This window comes from Electrophorus electricus, chromosome 10 (assembly GCF_013358815.1).
Source record: "Electrophorus electricus isolate fEleEle1 chromosome 10, fEleEle1.pri, whole genome shotgun sequence".
Taxonomy (NCBI): domain Eukaryota; kingdom Metazoa; phylum Chordata; class Actinopteri; order Gymnotiformes; family Gymnotidae; genus Electrophorus; species Electrophorus electricus.
This window is the reverse complement of record NC_049544.1, coordinates 18184342-18197877: the sequence shown is the minus strand read 5'-3', so window position 1 is coordinate 18197877 and position 13536 is coordinate 18184342. Positions and strand designations below refer to the sequence as shown.

The 13536-nt window shown below is 42.6% G+C and overlaps 1 protein-coding gene across 2 annotated transcripts in view; it reads left to right on the top strand.

The window, feature by feature from the left end:
• The first annotated feature begins 258 nt into the window (after positions 1-258).
• The window catches only part of arhgap29a (Rho GTPase activating protein 29a), a 34841-nt gene continuing 21563 nt past the window's right edge, over positions 259-13536 (top strand). For both annotated transcript variants that reach the window (XM_035530681.1, XM_035530680.1), the window contains exons 1-2: positions 259-366; positions 1588-1984. In XM_035530681.1, the coding sequence (XP_035386574.1) occupies positions 1687-1984 (298 nt within the window). In that variant the 5' untranslated portion in view covers positions 259-366; positions 1588-1686. The remainder of the gene's footprint in view (positions 367-1587; positions 1985-13536) is intronic.

Below are 13536 nucleotides of genomic sequence, written 5' to 3'. Positions count from 1 at the left end.
CTAAATTAGACCCATTGCATCACAACGTCAGTAAAAAATACAAACAATGAGTTGGATTAAAAGTTTTGCAGTAGTGCTTTCTGTGATACTCTGCAGCAGTGTGCACCTGCGCTACCTGTTGTTTTAGGGGTGTAGACGAAGAGCCCGCCTCTTATGCCCCTTCAAGCCAATGAGAAGTTCGTTTCTGGTCCCTCACAAGAGAGGGGCGGAGCCTTAATCCCAAATCGTACGGCGAGTTCAGGCTCTTTGCTCCGGGGACAGTGGAGATTGACACGGAAAAGGGCCGAGGATCTGTCGCCTGGGTGCGCTAGGATTACTCGTGCATTTGGTTAACGGATTAATTTCGGACTGCGGAATGCTTCTTACGTGAGTAGCGCTGAAGGATGGCTTTTACAGCATTTGTTAGCTTTTATGAGGAAACGTAAAACGTTTTGTTTATTTGCTCGGGCGATTCGTAAAGTTAAATAATTTTAGGTTTCTTCTGATGGCACAATGAATAAAATCTGTCTGCAGGCGTTTGATTTCCTATATGATCAGATTGCTCTACACTGTTTATTAGCGTTCCTTGGTTGGACACGTTATGTGCTTTTATTTATTTTGTTTTATTATACTTAATTATTTCTTAAGGAGTGAAAACCCAAGCCCTGTGGTTTTATTTAACGTAGCATTCACGTACCATAAACACTGCAGGACATGTCGCTAGCTAGCCTAGTTCCTCTGCCTCGCTGCACGTGTACTCTTAGGTTACAGATCAATCAGAAAAGCGTTGTTCTTTGCGGTAATTGTCTTGTTTGTAAGGGGTAATAGACATTCAAATAGATCCCTTACTTTTAGTTTAATCCTTTGGTGCTTTATTGTTTGTGGCCATTTTTAAAGGACCTTTTACTGTTTCTGCATGAATCGTAATGGATTCCGTTATCGGTGGAATAAGTGCCGTGAACCTAGTCCTGACTACCTGCTGAGATGAGGCGACCAAGATCTCACTCCAAAAACACACACACACACACACACACACACACACACACACATATATATATATATATATATATATATATATATATATATATATATATATATATATATATATATATATATATATATATATATATATATATATATATATATATATATATATATATATATATATATATGTCACTCTGTATAAGAACGTCTATTAAATGTAAATGGCTCTAAATGAAGTTTATTACATTTTTTGGTATATTTATTAAGTTCGAAACATTTCAAAGGCACGGCAAGCAATAATTTAAGATGACTTTTAATAAAAGGGACAACCCTAGCAGGACAGAGTTTTGTGTGTATGTGTGTGTATATGCTGTCTTGTTCATGTGCTTGTGTATGAGGTCCTGGACCCCTTCCTAACACTGCACTGTACAATTTACAGTCTTCTCTGCACCTCTTTAAAGCTTCAGCTTGCCATACAGCCCTTCTCATGAGGTTAGAGTTCAGTCAAGTGTGTTTGAGTTGGGGACTCTGAATGATGCAGTGCAGGACTACCCAAAGACGGGTCCTGGGGGCCATGGGTGTGTCTTGCTGGCTGCATATGTGTAATGCCTTTTTTGTGTCTAGGAGCTGCTGCCATTCTTGAGTACGCACGTGGGATCTGAGAGACCGGTGTGAGCGGTAGCCCACAGCTCCACCCCTTTGGACGAGCTGGCTGCAGTCGGAATGTTTGCCAGCGGGATGTTGCAGCAAAGCAGCGTGGGAAACAAGCGTTCCATGGGCATTCCGCGTTTCTCCAACTCCCACTTCCTCCCGCTGGGATCCAGCTCTGGATCCAGGTCAGGATCTGCCAGCTCGGGTCTAGGACGGTCCGCTAAAAGTGGCTCCCTGAGCTCCATCAGCTCCGGCTCGGATAATCTGGATGTGCCTGGCACTGACCCGGACTACATCATGCAGCTAGTCAGTGATGTTCGAAAATTCGCAGACTTGCTGCTTCGTCTCAAGGAGGCTTTTAACTCCAAAGGTGAGTCATCGTCCTGCAAGACCCTGTCATGTTTAAGAAACTCCTCAAAGTTTCTTAACCACTATACTGTGCATCAGTGTTCAAAGCACACCTCATTCAGTGAGTTGAATCCATTGAACAGAGGAAACACCAAGCAATGTAACACAGCAGTATTACAGCAGTGAGCCTGAAACCATGCTCTGGAGGCTTTTCAACACACTCATGATTTCAAATAACAATTTCAAAAAAGATGAAATGTGTAAGCAGATAAATTTGTCACGTGGAGTGGGTTTAGCAGTGTAAGGTTTATTATTTATGTCTATTGGCATAAAATTCAACAAAATCATTCTCTCTTTATTGGTCTCTGTGAATTCTTTGTGAGCCAGGGCTGGGTTTGTAAGATGCTAAAAGTTGAAACTTGCCATCTTCTGCTGGCGTGTCATGCTGGTTATGCCGGCATGTCATGCTGTTAGCTCTATTTTGAGAGAGAGGGAAAGTTTATGTGATAGATGGGCTGCATATTAAGAGGGGAAACCAAAAATTTCTGGTTCCACACATTCACCCAGGAGCCCAGTAGGTCTATAAAGATATGGGATAATCCAAGCTCATGAGCATGTTTTGGTTGTATGATGAATTGGTCTGGACCCAAGCTGCGAGAGGACCGTGTGATCTTGATATTTGAATAGCAAACACCAGCACTGTAGGGCTACTCCTGATTTTAAAAAAACCCTTTCGAAAAGTAGACTGCTCCATAATTAAATGCCCTTTTTCTGCTTCATTTGCTAATCTTAAAGAGAAGGTTTCAGGGCCTTTGTTAAATGTATTTATGATGAAAAGGCGGGTGAAGATTAAGTGGGCTGTGGTTCTTGCGTGTGTGATTATTGAATTCTGGGCCTTGTGCTGTTTGGCTGGGCTTGGGCCAGACCCAGCTGGCTAATCCTAGCTCATGCATGGACCTCCCTTAAAAGAGGCAGGGGCCTGGGGGCGCCCGCTAGTGACAGTGGTTTGCAGAGGAAGGTAAATAGTCTGTAGGCATGCACTCTTCTTTAGTCCACCGGTGTCATGGAAGGTGCTTGCTTCTGACCAAGTGCTATGATGAATCATTCATGTGTAACCATTGAGAGAGATAACTAGCCATCTGAGTTCTACTGCCTGTAGTTCAGACTGCACTCCTGCTCCTACTCCCCCGGTCCTAGAATGTTTACAAACCATGTGACAGGCCTGCATTGTTCACATAGTTTGAATGAGTAGTTAGATGTAACTTACCTCTTCCAAAACAAAAGCACAGCCTAAATTGTGTAGTTCCATTAGGCAACAAGAAGTCAGGGACGCTTTGTTTTTTGTCTTTTCTTCCCTCCTGTATTAAACTGAACATGTGCGGTGAACAAACTGTTTAGCTTTGCTGGAGCTATAATGCATAAAGCCTGTCCATGACAGAAGCGTCACAGCATTAGTGGCTGTTATGTAAATAGCAACTGGTAAAAAAGTAACTCGTGATTCACATAGTAAGTTATCACTACCCCATTCCCCTCCCCCCAAATCTAGCTAAACATAGGAAAGAGCAAATTTAGAGAAGGGGAACGATTGCACTCCAAGAAGAGATCATTTGTGCTGTTCTGGGTAGTGAATTACAGCCTCTGAGCCCTAACATGGTGTAGAAATGTAGACTAATTCCCCACAACAGGAACTGTGATGATGCTGCATTGCTAAAGATCTGAGCAGCTTTACCAATGATCACCAAGTCTCTTCCTGGAGGTCTGCGTTTTTACAAGTTTCATCCCACAATAAAAGCAATCACAAGTTAGCAAGGACCTCTGATAATATGGGTTAAGGGTTGGAAGCGGTAGATCTCCAGGAACAGGGTCGGTGGACGTGGAAGTGGCCTTAACTTTGATTAATTCATTCATAGTTAGATTTGAATAGATTCTGTTTCATCAGCTTAAAGAGGAGGTTTTAGATTAGTCCCTCTTGGATCTCTGACACACTGCACGAAAAGATGCAGGAAGTTCAAAATACTATAGCAAATGAAAGTGTGCTTTACCAAACCTTTTAGAATACAGTGATATGGGGTGTTTTTTTATGCTAATGTTTTATGCTAATGGTTTTTAATGCTAATGTTATTAGCATTAAAATTTATTCACTCTCATTTAGCATTAAAATGTATTATGCCACAATGAAAATCTAAAACTGATCTTGCGTGTATAGTATATGTATTAATATGTAATTATAGTGCTTTGTATTGTATTTGGTTTTTGCAAAGGCAGTTTGGTGTACATTCTTAATATCACCTCAGATCTGTTTCATTAATGCTTTAGAACAATCTTTTGTGAAACTAAAATTTAGGGGTATCCTGGGTAGTTTAAGCCATCACACTTTAGCTATGTATAACAGACTTTGAAGGAAATAGTGTTTTTGTAGGTGATCATTTCAGCGCTGAATGTTTTTGGGTCAGTGCATGTCTTCAAAGTGTAATGACTGGCGGTTAAGTGGGCGGTGTTTCAGATCAGCATGGAAAAGACCCTGTCGTAAACCAGGAGCCACGCTGTGATTGAAACTGATTTAAACCCCTTTCACTTTATGAGTTTATTGTTTCCGCAATGCGCAGCCATTGAAAAAGACTCCTCTCACTCTAGCAATTCAATGGGGCGGTAGAGTCTGACGAGAACACACAGTGTGCATCTGCATCTGCCTAGCACGTTCACACACAATGGACAATATTTCCTTCAGTCCCGTGCGCTTTCAAAACCAGCCCTTGGCATTCAGGTTCAGTGATGTGCGCCTCAAGCTCTTTGTCTCCATCCATCTTTGCTAGTTTTGTTCTTCAAGCAAACTGGCAGAAGTTGGCTTGAGGCTCTTTTTCCCATGCAGGAATAGTAGGGAGTTTGGGATTGCTCCCCGGAGAGTTTCGGCCAGCTCCAACAAGCTGGGCTTTTTTTTTTTTTTTTAAGTAGTTTTTTTTTTTTTTCCCTTTCCTGTTGATGTTGCTCAGGTCACCTTAAATGGTAATTATTAGTCACTGAAGTCACTGAGCTCCCAGACGCAAAGGCTTGCCAGCAACTTTTAGAAACATATTTTATGGATTTCGGATGCTTGGCTCTGTGCGACTGGCCGCAATGACTTGGTTATGGCACCGTTAATGATGCTTCTCACAGTGCTACCAGGAGGAGTCGAGTATCCACAGAGGTCGTGACCTTACCCAGCACTGGTCTGTCAGAGACATGCAAGTAATTGGATTGGATTATTTTGGGGTTTGGGCTGGCTGGAGACACAGCAGGCTCTGTGGCGTCTGAATGCACACCGAGGTCTGTGTGGTGTTGTTCTTAATACGTATGAGGTGTCTTTTACTGCAAAGAGTCACACTTGACTTCTGAGTCACTACCTGTGTCTTTTTCTCAAGCCTTGTTAGTTTTGCCTGTGGCTTTTTACATCAATTTGTGTGTGGTGTTTTGTGGTTTTCACATGTGTCTGTGTTTTGCACTTCCGTGGAGTTGTGGGTCATTTATAGGAGAGCAGTTCTGTCTGTTATGCAGCCACACCTCTAGTGCTAGTCATAAATGCCAAATAAATGTCTATCCTGCTCTTTTAAAACACCATCGCTCTGCATGGGTGTGTGCACACACACGCATGTGAGCGAGACACAGACCAAGAGGAGGGAAGCAGTCCAAAACTGCAGCAGCTTATAAGGATACATTTTGCAGAGGTTGCACTCCCGCTTCCCCTTATGGAAGTGCTAAAACTCACACATGCTCAGAATGTGTTGCTTCACATCTAAAAATCCACTGCTTGCTTAATCCATACCGGCTTGCCATTGCTACTTTTTAAAAACATTTTTTTTTTTACATTTTTGCATACTAATATGGCTTCCCTTCCTTTGACTGTTTTATCCATTTCATTGTAAAAATCTGTAGAGTAGAGCTGCAACTCCTACACCTGGTGCTTCTGCACTTTATGTATTTCACATTCCCCTTTTTCCACTAGCATAACCTTTAACACAGTGGCTATTTCAGGATGGAAATCAGGTAGATCCAGCAGTGTAATAATGGCACATGGGACTCAGAGATGACGGGATAGTTAGGCTACTTGGATTTCTTGTGGCTTGTGTGTTGCGTCATTGGGTGTGAGTGTATTGTCTGCTGTTTGATGAGGCAAACCGTTGCTCTTTTAGCCAGAAATCTCAAACCACTAGAGAAGAGCCTGCGTCATTTTCCTGGCTCTTCTCTGACACCTGCGTTTGGGATGTCCTCATAGAGTATACTGGAATCGCTTTGACATGGACTGATTACTGCACCAAACTGAACAGTTACCCCATGGTCCAAACATGTTGTGAAAACCTGCCTGCATTTCTTTTCTCCTCTGGGAGCCAGAGGCCTTTAACCAGTGTGGACGGGTTCCTGTGTGCTGTCTTAAAGTGGAGAGATGTTTATGAACAGATCCCAGGGGCTCCTAAACAGTCCCAGCAGCCCCTAAGAGGAACACAGTAAATAATCAAACCTTCATTCACTTGCCTTCGTTCTCTCACAGCTGGGTTTCTGCTGGCATCTACTATGGTTTTGGAATGCTTTCATAATACATGTTCCCATCAAACATAGTTCTATGGCACTTAAATAAAATCACAAAAGAGCTGTTGGAGATGCAGTGTATGTTTAAGAAAACAGATAAGGCTCAGTGATTATTTGATTTTCTTGTTTTGTTGTTGTTGTTATTTATTTATTCATTTTTGCCACTTTTCTGCATAAACAACCTTTTTCTCAGGTAGAGCAAAGTCTGTACAAAGTATTCAGGTTTGTTTCTTGTTTTAAGGTTTTCACTAGTCCAAGTGTCTCATTTGATTGCAATGTACTGACATTGTTCAGGTCTGTTGTTCAAATCTGTTATCATGCTCTGTCTCTGGCTGTGGGACCTGGAGGATGATGTCCTTGTAACTGCTGTGTCAATATTGACCCACTCTCAGTGACGGCCATGGGCCGAGTCTCATCGTTCTGATAGAGATGGGAAAAGCACTGCTCTCCTCCTCACAGATGGGTTGTTTTTTTATCCTCCCTCCCTCCCTCTCTCCCGCTCATCGTTCCCTCACTCTCAACCTCCTCCTCCTCCTCCTCCTCTCCCGTGCACGCATAGCCAGCATTCCAGCGGAACAAATGCTCGTTTGTTGCTTTAGAGTTCCACAGCTGAGACAGGGTGGACACTGCACAGCTGAGACAGGGCAGAGACATGTTAAAAAAGGAAAAATGACAGACCTTGGTGTTGGTGAACACATGAAAAATGCAGTGCTTGTTAAATCAAAGTGTATTTTGTTCTACATTTCTAGTTGTTTGTTTGTTTGTGTGTGTGTGTGTGTGTGTGTGTGTGTGTGTGTGTTTTCTCTAGAAATTGTATGGCTAAATGGTGGTATGCATTTGAATATGCAACGTGAAAAATGGGAATTTTCTCACTCCTTCCTGGTGTGGTCTGTGTTAAAGTATGAGCCCTCAGAGCACTGCTAAAGGCAAGCTGAGGGGTTTTTTTCACACATGATCTACAGCATTACAGTTTGTTTTCTATGTTAAAATCTCTTCATCTTTTTCCAGGTCATGTCAAGTGTGACTGTCATGTTATCAGTCATGTTATAATAATAACAAATATAATAATATAAAGTTAATAATCATGTTATAATAGCCCACTACCATTATGAGGCTGAACCTGCTGATACATTTAATTCTGTGTGCTACAAAGTAGCTGCTGGGTATCTTAGACCTTATGGTGATTAAGATGTGGAGTTCTCTGATATGCAATTTGATCAAGTCTGCTTCTTCACTGAATCAAGAAATGTTAACCGTAGAGTCACAGTGAGTTTGGTGTTGTCCTGTGTAGAGATTACAGAATTAAACCATTCCTTACTAATAGCAGTCCAGTGTGCAGACCCTGCCTTATGTGTCAGATGATCAAGCTTTGCTTCTAATTGGACTGCTTTACGGTGTGAGCATTGCATCAAACATTTCTCTTGGTGAAAAAACATTTTAAGCATAAGGACACAACCATCAGTGTTGATATAATGGGAAACCTAAGGGAAGACCTCTGCCTGTGTCTGTGTGAACGATGCGACGGGTCTTGAGCTGTGTTCCTGTGGAGTACAGGGGGACCCCTCTCCCTCCTGGGGCAACCCCACTCACTCTGGGGGATGACACAAATTGACTAAAAGTGATGATGTGGCCCCCACTGTGAAGAAGGTTTGACTGTTGTTAGTGTGGCAGGCAGTGAGCCTCGTGGACCACCGTGTTCTAACAAGTAGGGTCACAGTGTAAACTCTAAGGTCCTGTCCCTTTGATCCAAAAGGACCTAACATCATTCTGGAGCTAAACATGATTCAGAACTAAAATGGATTTGTTTGTGCTCACTCCGATGCTAAGGGCTATGAATTGTTGCTTTCTAAGTCTGGTAACCTATAAAATGAGGCAGATATCCTTACAAGTATAGTCACTGGCAGATAATGTGCAATTATTTTTCAAAAACGTAAGCATTCTTGGTACATGGTGAATTAGTGAATGAGTAATTAATACTGGTTGACTTCATCCCATAGACCGCTTAATACAAGGTAAAGACACTTTGTCACCCATGACTGTTTCACAGAATCATTGAGCATTTTTAAAAAATTTAATTTTTAACTCAGGAGAAGCACACAACATCTCAATGGGTATTGTGCAACAGCCAGGTATAAGTGTCTGATAATATCAGGTTGTCTTGGTGACTAATGCTTGGCCCAGAGCCAGGAATGTTTTGGGAATGACACTTTTCTGGCTTCCCGTGTGATAATGTTTAGATACAGTAAGCACAGCGTGGCCTTTATCAAGGCTGTGTGAAGAGGCAGCATATCTCTCTCCCTGGTATCACACAGTCCTGTCACTTTGTTGGTTTCAGCTGCTGAATTATTGCTGTTGGTTGTGAAAATTAATATTAGCAGCTAATATAATAATAGCAGTTCTTTCTTTCTACATTTCCTTGCTCATTCTCTGTCTCACTCTCTCATACACAGTTTTTCTTCCTCTGCTTTGTTGAAAAATGGTTATACCTCAAGTCCTCTTGAGAAAACCTACATGCAGTTTCTGTGATTTGTATCTGAAATAACTCCATGTGAATTGCTGGACTAAAGTTAGCTTCCATGGTCTTTTACAGGCTTTTAAACACTACAGTAAAGCAGTCATGTTTAGATGGCGCGTCCCTATAGATCACTGTACGGAATTTTTTGATTAACACAACTGATTCATTTATGAAAAGCCGAAGCTCCTTTTAGGTCACTTTGAGCAGACAAAATTAAATTCAATTAAAGCCAGTGTAAAGTTGACCATGATGAAGTCCCTGTTCAGGTGTACCAGTTCAGGGGTCCCTGTTGTTTAGGTATCATACGCCCTCTGCTTGCATCCTAAGACTCAGCTCTTCTGCGTTGAACCGCAGTAAACTTTCTCAGGCTGTTTTTACAGATCTTGCATGAATCATAGCGTAAGCACTTATGAATAAAAAGACTCCTGTGAAGAGGAGGGAGGTTAGGGGGAGGGAGTGTGTAAAACAGAGTAACTGTCTCATCTCTGAGACCCCCCCTCCCCCCGCCCAATGACAGCACTGACAGGCATGCAGGGAGATTAGGCTTCTGTGGGAGATTTCACTGAGAGGCATATGGCTGCAGTATTTAGAGCTTTACCCCCAGTGAGACAGAGAGTGAGGGAAACAGACAAAGAGTAAAATGCCAAGAAATGGAGAGGGGGGGGGGGGGGATAGAACGTAAAAAAATACCCCAGAAAGAGTTAGACTGTGAGCGTAAACACGTAAGCAGCAGATACTGTGAGCAAGCATGTTTAAGATGTGGATGACTGTAAGCATGCATGTGTAAGCAGCAGATACTGTGAGCAAGCATGTTTAAGATATGGATGACTGTAAGCATGCATGTGTAAGCAGCAGATACTGTGAGCAAGCATGTTTAAGATGTGGATGACTGTAAGCATGCATGTGTAAGCAGCAGATACTGTGAGCTCACAAGTTTAAGATGTGGGTGACTGTGAGTGTGCACATACAGGATGTGAGTGGCAATGCATGTGTAAGTTGCTGGTGGCCATGTTGAGGCGTGTCTGGGCTAATGAAGCTTAATGGCCATCTGCACTTAAGCAGAAGATTTGTAGGGTCTTTGCTACTGTGAACCTGTGAAGGAGCTCTCTCTCTCTCTCAGATTTATGATTATGGGTTCTGTTAGTGCTGGGCAAAGTTAGTCACGGTACAGATTGCAAGGCTGAGTTTTGTCCACTGCTGTACCCCTGACTGTGTTTTGGGAGCTGGTGTAATGTGCAGGCTCAGAGTGCAGAGAAGAAACCACCCAGCATGCGTTGGCAGATCAGGTGTCAGGGCTTTTTATAGGCTCCACATTTGTCAATCTGGAGATTTTGTCTCCAGATTCACCCACCTTTAGTGCTAGCTCTCAGATTTCTCTCATCATGGTGTTGTGTTAGTAAAGGTTTCAGTTTATTTCTCCTGGTATCTGTCTAGTAACTGAGCCTGTTGTGTACCAGCAATAATCACTGTATGGCTGTAAAGGCCTTGTGTGGAGACAACTCATTATATGTATATATGTGACTGGAGTTCAGTGATATCCCTTAATTCACACACTGTTTGAATAAATTGTGCCTTTGATTGTATCTTTGTGAATACACTTGCTTAAATTACTTTCCAAGAACTTGCACTCTAGAAGTCTATCAGATCAGCCATTGTTATTTTGTCAGCAACGCCCATACTGAGAGGGATGAGCAGCTTTCTGTAAGCTGCTTGTTTTGTAACAATGCTGCAGTGATAAAATAAGATATCGATTCTAAACCTAAACTAATGGAACCTTGCAATAGGCCACATTTGCCAAGGGAAGTAAGGGGTTGGGAGAGGGGGTATTATCTTAACCAAACGTTTGCTCACCTGTTGCACATTCCAGAGTGCTACTTTTTATAGAATTAAACAAAGGAATGCTAACAGAAGTAACAAAAACAGACAGTAGTCCATGTTTGTATTAAACACTACCACAATAGACTACTGTGTAAAGATCAGCACAGGTCCATGTCTAGGGCCTTGTATTTGAGGATTTTACAAATCAGGGGACCAGAAGGTTACATGGGTTCAAGAGCTTAACCCACATGCTATGAACTACTCCAAAAGCCAACAGCACCAAAAGCATCTTCCAGATTTGGGATTTACCAAAGTGGCGCAATTGGTTCAGTAGATTAGTTTAGTGATGTCCCTCTGCATGTCAACCACAGCAAGTCATCTAGAAAGGGCTGAGCTGAATGGGCCAACCTGCTCTTCATATCGGTAGCGATGGCACAGATAGATAATAATTTCAGACTTCAAACACAAACACAAGCACAATGTAGTCTCATCCCCCTCCGCTCACGGTTAGCACAGGTAATCCCTGTCTGTCCTAGGAGTTTCATTCAAAGACATCTTTTTTCAGTAACTACATTAAAACTGATGTAAAAGGTCTGTAACTAGGAGAAGGAGGAATGGAAGTCCTGGGAATGTATCTCCTCTTTGGCTCCTATGTGCTGACTGAGACATGGGTAGTGTAAGCATTGTTTTAGATTTCACTGCTGTGCTACTGAAGTTGCAGCAACGTTTGGTTACTATAAGATTCTCATAGAACCTTATCGCCAAAAGATTATGTAAGACTATTGTAGAATCTAATAGCTGGAGTTTTATTAAGATTTTTATACATTTCTTTTATAGTATCTTAGAAGAGGGGATCTGACCCTATGTGGAGACATTGATCTTGTTCCAGAGTCCTCTCAACTAAGTGCTTTTCACATGATTAGTGCCTGTTTTAACAAGCGAACACAGTGTCCGTGTGTAGAAAACAGTACAGTGATGAAGTGATGAAGATCACTTCATTAAAATTAAAGATTCTCTTTTTCTCTCCTCCTCCCTATCCCTTTCTCTCTTTCTCTCTCATGGTAGAATTCTTTCATATGTTTACTGAGGGTCGTGTGCTTTATGCGTCCGTTATGTGGTGGTGTTTTTTTTTTTCAGCCTATCACTGCCACTTCCCTTCCATTCCTTTTTGGCCAGCACTCTCCAGCGCATGAGTTGTAGATGGTGGTCCTCTCAATACCTTCTGCATTTTCTAGCCTATAGTGACCACTCCTCCTGGCTGAATTCTGCTTGGAGGAGGGTTGTGGCCCAGGCCAGCTGCAGCATAAAAGAGTGTGATGCTGCTTTACAGGCTGAAGCTTGGCTGGGGCCTGACTGGTAGTGGAGTCATGCTAGGTAGGAGATTTGTAGCTCGCTTCAAGAAAGCGGAGCCAGAATGCTAGCACACAACACTCCTTACTAACACTGACCAGGAGGGAGAGGCCTGCCTCTCTCTCTTTCTCTTTTTCTCTCTCACACTCTCTCTCTATCAAACATTTTCCTTTTCTTGCTGTCTGGCTGTCTTTCTTGGACTTGGACAGTGTTGTTTTTACTCACTTGCTTTTCATTCACTCTCGCTCATTCTCTTTTTCTTACTATTGCTTCTTTCTCATCTCTTCATCACTCTCCCTCGCTGTATCACACGCCCTCTCTGTGTCTGTATGATGGACAGTTTGGTGGTCAAACAGGAGAGAAAAGCGCATTCTTGACTCCATGCTAAGCATCTAATTTACATCCAAAAGAGTCCAAAGGGAAATATCCGAGCATGGACACGTTCTTGGCTGGCAACAAGGATTTTAGAATATTTTCACTGGATTACAGAATACGACCCCTAAACTCTTGGTGTCTGAAAAAGCTGCTGATTGAGAGACTGCCATTGTTTTGCTCTCAAATTCACTTCTCAGACATTCCTTTCATTTTCGAGTAGGATAGACAGAATAAGGATTCTGAATACATTATATTTAGGCTCATGAGCTCCCAGAGTACACGCTGATTATGGTCACTATTATGCTTGAGTCTTTCCCATAATCCCATGCTCGTACTCGAGACGCTTCAACCTCTCTGCAATCAGCAACAACCTCTTGAAAAGGGACAGAGTTATATGAAGTGTATGAGTGCACTGCCCTCTGTCTGAAGAGATAAGGCTATCATAGCAGGTTTTGTGCAGTCCTTAGTTGAAGTATTCAGCTTGTAGACAGGCTATGGGTAGTGAGGTCTCTGGTTTATCATGCTCAGAGTGGTTCCCTCCAAATATCACTATGCCCCCATCATTAACATGTACACTTTGCTCAATATCCGATCGAGACCTCCAAACTCCTGTTGCTCCAGATGCAGAACTTATACACTATATTCCGATAAGGTTTGGCATGCGCAGCTCTCTCTGGAGGCTGAGAGCTGGAAGGCCCTTTCTGAAGTGTCGCTAGCACCTCGTTGGCAGTGTTCGTCACGCATGCCTGAGTTGAGGCCATCGCGTGGGGAAAGGAATGCTACTCGGTTATACCGGCGGCACCCGCCCACCAACTTCCCTGCGCAGCACTTGGGGGAGAAGATCTTTATGCAAGCATGTTGCATGTTTAGAGAAGCATGTTCATGCACCAGCATTAAAACCCTAGGCTGACATCGCAACACGGGATTTTCATGCTCAGTGCAGAGCAACGGGACAT